This window comes from Colobus angolensis, unplaced genomic scaffold (assembly GCF_000951035.1).
Source record: "Colobus angolensis palliatus isolate OR3802 unplaced genomic scaffold, Cang.pa_1.0 Scaffold33, whole genome shotgun sequence".
In the NCBI taxonomy this organism is placed as follows: Eukaryota; Metazoa; Chordata; class Mammalia; order Primates; family Cercopithecidae; genus Colobus; species Colobus angolensis.
In genome coordinates, this window is record NW_012116599.1 from 7,339,173 (window position 1) to 7,345,880 (window position 6,708).

The following is a 6,708-nucleotide window of genomic DNA, read 5'->3' on the forward strand; positions in this document are numbered from 1 at the left end:
ATAAGGAGACTTCATTCTTTTTACAACACCTTTGGGAAAAAAAAAGGGAGTCCTTGTCTCATATAGCTTTCTATAGACGATGGAAACTTGCCCTTCCATTTAGCCTTTTAACTTGCTTCTCTACACCCACCTAATCACCATCAAATAACCCATTTTATGTTTTCCAACCTCTCTCCCATTTGCTTCCTCTTTCCTACCCAGTCTCCCTACATACACGCAGACGAACTTCCATTCCTTCAACCCTCTATTTCCTCCCCTTAAAGAGGCTTTCTTTCCTTTTAAAGAGACTATTTTAATGGATTTTTATCAACTCTACTCAAAACTGTATCCTACGGTCCACATAGTCTTTAATAATCTGAAGATATAATTCAATTGTTTAAAATAACATTTTAAGAAGACCTTGGTAGAATTATATGTATCAAGAAACACTGGACTTAGGCACAATGGAAATATGGCTGACTTTCTTTTGACAAAAGAAGTAGTTTTTGTGGGGAGGGCAGGGCAAAGAGGTAAGAAGTAATTGGCATTATAAGGAAATGTTAGAGACCATTTTGGAAATGTATTCATTATTTTAAGGCAACTAACAAATGATCATCTTTCAGTTAGGACATTGTAGCAGCAGCCTTTACTGGTCATGAAATTTGCATGATATCTAAAATTGTATTTCTGGAAATAGGTCAACAGCAATTAATAGTAACTTTGTATAGAAAGGCAGATGCCAGCTAGCATAAAAGTGGTACATGCAGACGGTGGTAGTTCTGGAGTCCTGGAAGCCGTGAGGTGCTCATCCATCACAAGGCCAGCACAGCCAGGTAAAAATGCCTGAAGAAAGCAGTGGAGCTGGTCGTGCCAGCATTTACACATGGAACACTTCTTGGGCAGCCGGGTGTCACGGGGGCACAGACCCACAGTTCTCTTTGCATATGTCGTGCTCACAGTTCCATCCATAGAAGGAGGCACAAAAAGGCATAGAAAGGGCAGGGACAAAAGGACCCCAGCATGCAGGTTCCCCCATTCAGGCAGCAGGTTCTGTTTAGCTCCTTACTGTCCTGTATCCCCATGGGGGGCACAAGCTGGGAAGACGAAGGACAGATTGCAGGCTCCTCCTGGGGCCGAATGCTGTCATCTCTGAGGGCTGGGTCTCCCTGAGAGGGACGCACAAGTTCCTGATGGCCCAGCCCTTAACCACCAATTCAACACCTTTAAAAATTGCCTTTACTTTTACAGTTACTGGCTGTTTACTGAACATTTCATATAATTTTAAATTTAGAAATGAAAACTTCACAGGTGGAATTAAATTCCATATAATTTTCAGTAAACAGCCAGTAACTGTAAAAGTAAAGGTAATTTTTAAAATTACATTTTACAAAGTTAAGTAAAATAAGTGAGTCAATCTAGAGACATTTTAAGAACTTAAAGAAAACTTAGGTATGGATCTCTGGAAGAGGTAAGGAGAGATATGGCTCATAGTTGTGCAGATAACACAGGAGTTACTTAAATTTGGGAAATTCCGATTTAGGCCAAATTTCTTAAAGGAAGTTGACAAGCTGGCTGGCTGACTCTCTCCACAGGCTTCCTAATGGAAACGTGGCAGGCAAACAATGATGCTGGCAAGAAATAGGACAGGCCGCATGAAGGCCTGGAGAGTTTTCAGCCCAGGTTGAGAGTACAGGTGCAGGCTTTCTGGTGTAGGTTCCGACGCACCTGCCTTCAATTTCTGCCTCTACTATCCATTTAGGCTGTGACCTCTGGTAGTTCCCCACTTTCTCTAATTCTCAGTTACTTCATCCGTAAGAAGTGGTAGATAACTCACACCTTGTTCGGATTATATGAGTATGTGTGCATACACCGTTTAGTGCAACGTATGGCACAGAGTCAAGAAACGCAGGATATTAAGTTGAGGTCATTTTTCTTTTGGGAGGACAAGGACAGGGCACGGGCTGGGGCTCCGAGTGGTAACCAGCAGCGGGCTTTTCCTCCTGCCCTTCCTTTTGGGAAACGAATGTGCTAAAATAGCGCATGCAGCCCAGGCTCTGGCCTAGGCCGTCGGTTCCCGGCCATGCTTAGCTCCTCTGAGGTCGCCCTTAGCGAGAATACGAGGCGCCCCCACCCCGTTCACTCTAGACACCTCCAGAACACTCGCCTCCCGCGCACTGGAGCCCCGGGACACCCCCAGCGGCCAGCGGAGCGGGATCTCCTGGCTCTGAGCCCCAAGACCGCTTGGTGCAACCTGCGCATGCGCACCCGCGTCCCTCTGCTGTTTAGCCGTTTCCATGGCTACGAAGCCCATCGGCCGGGGATAGGAGAGCAAGAAAATGAAGCTCAAGAGTTTCCTGCTCCGGTATTATCCGCCAGGTAAGCGCCAGCCGGGCCTGTCAGCCCCACGTGGGACCCTGGGCTCCCAGACTGGGAGGGTTTGGGGCAGAGGAGGGCACGGGGACTGAGCGGCGGCGGGGTTCCCAGGTGGAACTGGAAGTCGGGCACTTCCCAACCTGTGCCCCTCATTCCTTCAGATGCTGGACTATTAACAATTACTCTTTTAGGAATTTAAAGAGTTTAGCTTGACTGTGCAAATCAGTCCGTCTGAATTTATTGAGTGCCTACTGCGTACACGCTTTGTGCTCTGTGCTATGAACCTTTAACGAAGTTCATAGTCCTTGATTTCAATGAGTGAAGTAACTATGGAATAAATTACTTAACTATTACTTAGTAACATAAGCAATACATTAATTGCCTAATCCTTGCCTAACTCTAATTTTAGGTGAGGACATGGTCACCTTTAAAGAATAAGTGATACCCATTGATCACCCAGCTTGTTAGGGACAGAAATAGAAGTGGAATTCTTGGGTTCTAATTCAGAACTCATATTCTGAATTAGCAACATCTGCAAACAAACAAGCAAACAAAAAAATCTGCAAAACATGCCACTCCAGGCAGAAGATAACCAAATACACTTGCCCAGTGAAGTTTGGATAGGAAGTGTCATAAAGATTTCAAAGGAGGGTAAGATACTTTGGACTTGTTTGGTTTAGAATAGCTTTATGAGGGATGGGACTTGAATTTAAGGTTGAATGTCTCACTTTTCCCAGCAACATATCCAACATCTCCGATGAGGTATCACACAGACAGCTCATGATTTCTTTTTTCCAGTCCCATCCCAATCCTCCTGCTTCCTCAGACTGTGCCCTGCCAGTAGAAGGCATCATCACCCTGCCTGTTTTTTGCCAGAAACCTAGGTGGTCACTTTTTGTTTCTCTCTTGTGATCATTAATTCCACCCCACCCCCACCCCCGCATTGCTTTATCCATTCTGCCAGCTCTAAGTCCAAAATATTCTGGGAATCCATCAGATTATCCCTCTTTCCACAGCACAGATTTCTTGGTCTAACATCCCTTCCAGCTGCCAGCCTAGTCCAACCCTCCATTCCAGCCACCATTCCCTCTGGCTGGGCCATTCCAGCGGCTTTTCAACTGGATTCCTGGTTTTCTCACTCATCTCCTACAATCCATCTGCCACTAGGAGCCAGTGGAATCCGAATTCAAGATCTCCAATAGTTTCCTACCATGCTGAGAATACAATCCGCACCCTGTGGGATTTGGCTTATCCTGCACTGTTAACTTCTAAAACTTCACTTGTGTACCCTCACTATACTTCCGACTTCTTTAGCTTGTTCTTCTAAGACTTAAGAGAGGGTCTTTTACTCGTTTGTTTTGTGGACCCAGCTTTCCCTAGAGCTAGGAAAAGCTGCTTCCTTTTCTTCATTCAGTTTCGATCGATGTCAGCCACCTGAAGAGACTTTCCCACCTATTCGAAGTAGCCTGTGCTGATTTTACTCTATGCCATAAAGTGCTTAAAAATTGTATTTGTCAGCATCCAAAACTCTACTTGTTATGTTTCAAATGTCTGCCTCTTTCCCATTTAATGTAAACTTCGTGAGAACTAAGATCTTAGTATTTTTTGATCATTGTAGCATCCCCAGCTCCTAGAAGAGATTTGGGGACATAGGAGATCAGGAATGTTTGTTGAACAAATGTATGGGTAAATGGATGTGTTTGATGAGAGGTCAGGTATGGAAATTACTGAGAATAAATACTGAAAATCTTAAGGGATGCTGCTTCTGCCTCCCTAGAAGATCAATCCTGGACAGCTACTTTCTCCAATAGGAAGTTGATGTTTGTAGAAAAGACACTCATTTTCTCTGTCATAGAATTCCAGTTAAAATAACATGAGAAAGCTATATATATGAGAGTGTCTAGAGAAATTTATTTTATGTAATTAATTAATTTATTTAATTTTTGAGACAGAGTCTTGCTCTGTCACCTAGGTTGGAGTGCAGTGACACAATCTTGGCTCACTGTAACCGCCACCTCCTGGATTCAAACGATTCTCATCCCTCTGCCTCCCAGGTAGCTGAAATCACAGGTGTGCACCACCATGCCCAGCTGATTTTTGTATTTTTAGTAGAGATGGGGTTTCACCATGTTGGCCAGGCTGGTCTTGAATTCCTGACCTCAAGTTATCTACCTGTCTTGGCCTCCCAAAGTGCTGGGATTACAGGTGTGACCCACTGCACCAGGCTGAGAGTATCTACGAAATTTAAATTAGGCATAGGTATATAGTATATAGAAAATTAAAAATTAAGACTAATAGGCTGTTTCCTTTAAGTATTCCATAATTTTCTTTTGGCTCTTTTTGCCCATAGGCCTGTGCTGGTTCCTATAGGTGTACCAATAAATGAAGTTCTTGCTTTCATCCCTTTGTTGTGGAGTGTAGGTTTATTCTATCAAAGCATGGATGCATGGTGACAACAGCACCACTTCACAGGTCTACTAGACCCTTCCAGCTGCTTATCTTATTTGATTCTTTCTCTTCAGAGTAAAGAAACCTTTTTGGAAGAATACTGTCCAAGTGCTGTCCTCCCTTCCTATCATGCTTTCACCCTCATTGCCCCACTGGAACTGCCCACTTCAAGATCTCCAATGACATTCACATTGCTAATCCACTGGCCAAGCCACAGTCCTTGCCTGCCTTGACCTGACAGCAGCATTCGACCCATCTGACCGCTCTGCTTTCCTTTGGCTTCCAGGACACATATTCTATTTTCCTTCCTGTCTCACTGTCACTTCTTCTGTGTCCATCTTGGTGGTTCCTCTTCTTCTTTTTGATTATTTAACATTGGAGAGCCCCAGAGCCCCAAACTTGGATTTCCCTTTTCTATCTACGCTCATATGCTAGCCAATCTCATCCATTCTCAAGGCTTAAAAACTATCCTGAAGCTGGGTGCAGTGGCTCACGTCTGTAATCTCAGCATTTTGGGAGGCTGAGGTTGGCAGATCACCTGAGGTCAGGATTTTGAGACCAGCCTGCCCAACATGGTGAAACCCCATCTCTACTAAAAATACAAAACAATTAGCCAGGTGTGGTGGTGTGGGTATGTAATCCCAGCAACTCAGGAGGCTGAGGCAGGAGAATTGCTTGAACCTGGGAGGTGGAGGTTGCAGTGAGCCAAGATTACACCAATGCACTCCAGCCTGGGTGCCAGAGCGAGACTCTGTCTCAGAAAAACAAAAAGCAAACCATCCTGCATAGTCCTGAGTACCTAACTGCCCACCCGACACATTCATTTGAATGTCCACTGTACATCTCAGATGGGGGTCTCCCATGGTCTCCCCCATCTCAGCAAATTGCAGCTCCATTTTTTCCACTTGCTCATGTCAGACATTTTAGACTCTTCCTTGTCTCCTCTCTCTCATCTCCACGTCCACTAACAGATCCTGCTGGTCCTGCCCTCAAAATATATGCAGAATTCAACAATTTCTCCTACCTGACCGGTACCATTCTTTTTAGTTTGAAAGCTTCCTTCCACCTCTGCCCCTCTTCAGTCTATATGGCAATGGGGTGGTTCTGTTAGAGCATAAATATGACCATGTCACTCTTCTGCTCCAGCCCTCCAATGGCTTCACAGCTCGCTTAAAGTAAAAGGGCCGTGATCCCCAAGGCCCTCCAAAATCTCACCCCCTGTTGCTTCCCTGACCTCACCACTTTTGACTTTTCCCTCCAGCAACACTCCTCTCCTTGGTGTTCCTTGGATGGGGCAGAGGTGTTCCCACCCAGGGTCTGCAGTTGCTGTTCTTTCTGCCTCAAATAACCTACCCATAGACATTTGTATCGCTAGTGCCCCATATTTTTAAACTCTTTCCTCAAAAGTGTGTAAAGTGAAGACTTAGACGACTCCTTTCTGAGCATTTCTATCTTCTACCCATGATATTTCACAGCCCCTTTCCCTGGTTTGTCTTTTCTCCTTGGGGCTATCTTTTTCCAACTCATCATTATTTTACTCATTTATTTTGCTTATTGAGAATAAAAGATTGATGAAGGTAGAAATTTTGTCTATTTTGTTTACTCCTTATCTCTAGCACCCAGAGGAGAGCCTGGTGCATAAAATGACATTAATGTTTTTGTTGAATAAGGGAGTTTAATGAGATGATGTGTGTTAAACAGAATGCCTCAAACTCTTCCTGAAATGTGAAAGGGCCAGATAAGTTATGTTTGATCTACTTCAGCTCTAAAAGCCTAGGATTCTTTTTTTTTTTCTTTTTTTTTGAGATGGAGTCTAGCTCTGTCACCCAGACTGGAGTGCAGTGGCTGATCTCGGCTCACTGCAAGCTCCGCCTCTTGGGTTCATGCCATTCTCCTGCCTCAGCCTCC

At 44.4% G+C, this 6,708-nt stretch overlaps 1 protein-coding gene and 1 pseudogene across 2 annotated transcripts in view; one reads left to right on the top strand and one right to left on the bottom strand.

Moving 5' to 3' along the window:
• Positions 1-687: 687 nt before the first annotated feature.
• On the bottom strand, positions 688-2,290 carry LOC105518870 (annotated as a pseudogene).
• Positions 1,683-6,708, top strand: part of DAW1 (dynein assembly factor with WDR repeat domains 1) — a 58,861-nt gene continuing 53,835 nt past the window's right edge. Inside the window, exon 1 of one of the 2 annotated variants that reach the window (XM_011951950.1) lies at positions 1,683-2,355. In XM_011951950.1, the coding sequence (XP_011807340.1) occupies positions 2,316-2,355 (40 nt within the window). In that variant the 5' untranslated portion in view covers positions 1,683-2,315. The remainder of the gene's footprint in view (positions 2,356-6,708) is intronic. The other variant, XM_011951951.1, reaches the window with a different exon arrangement.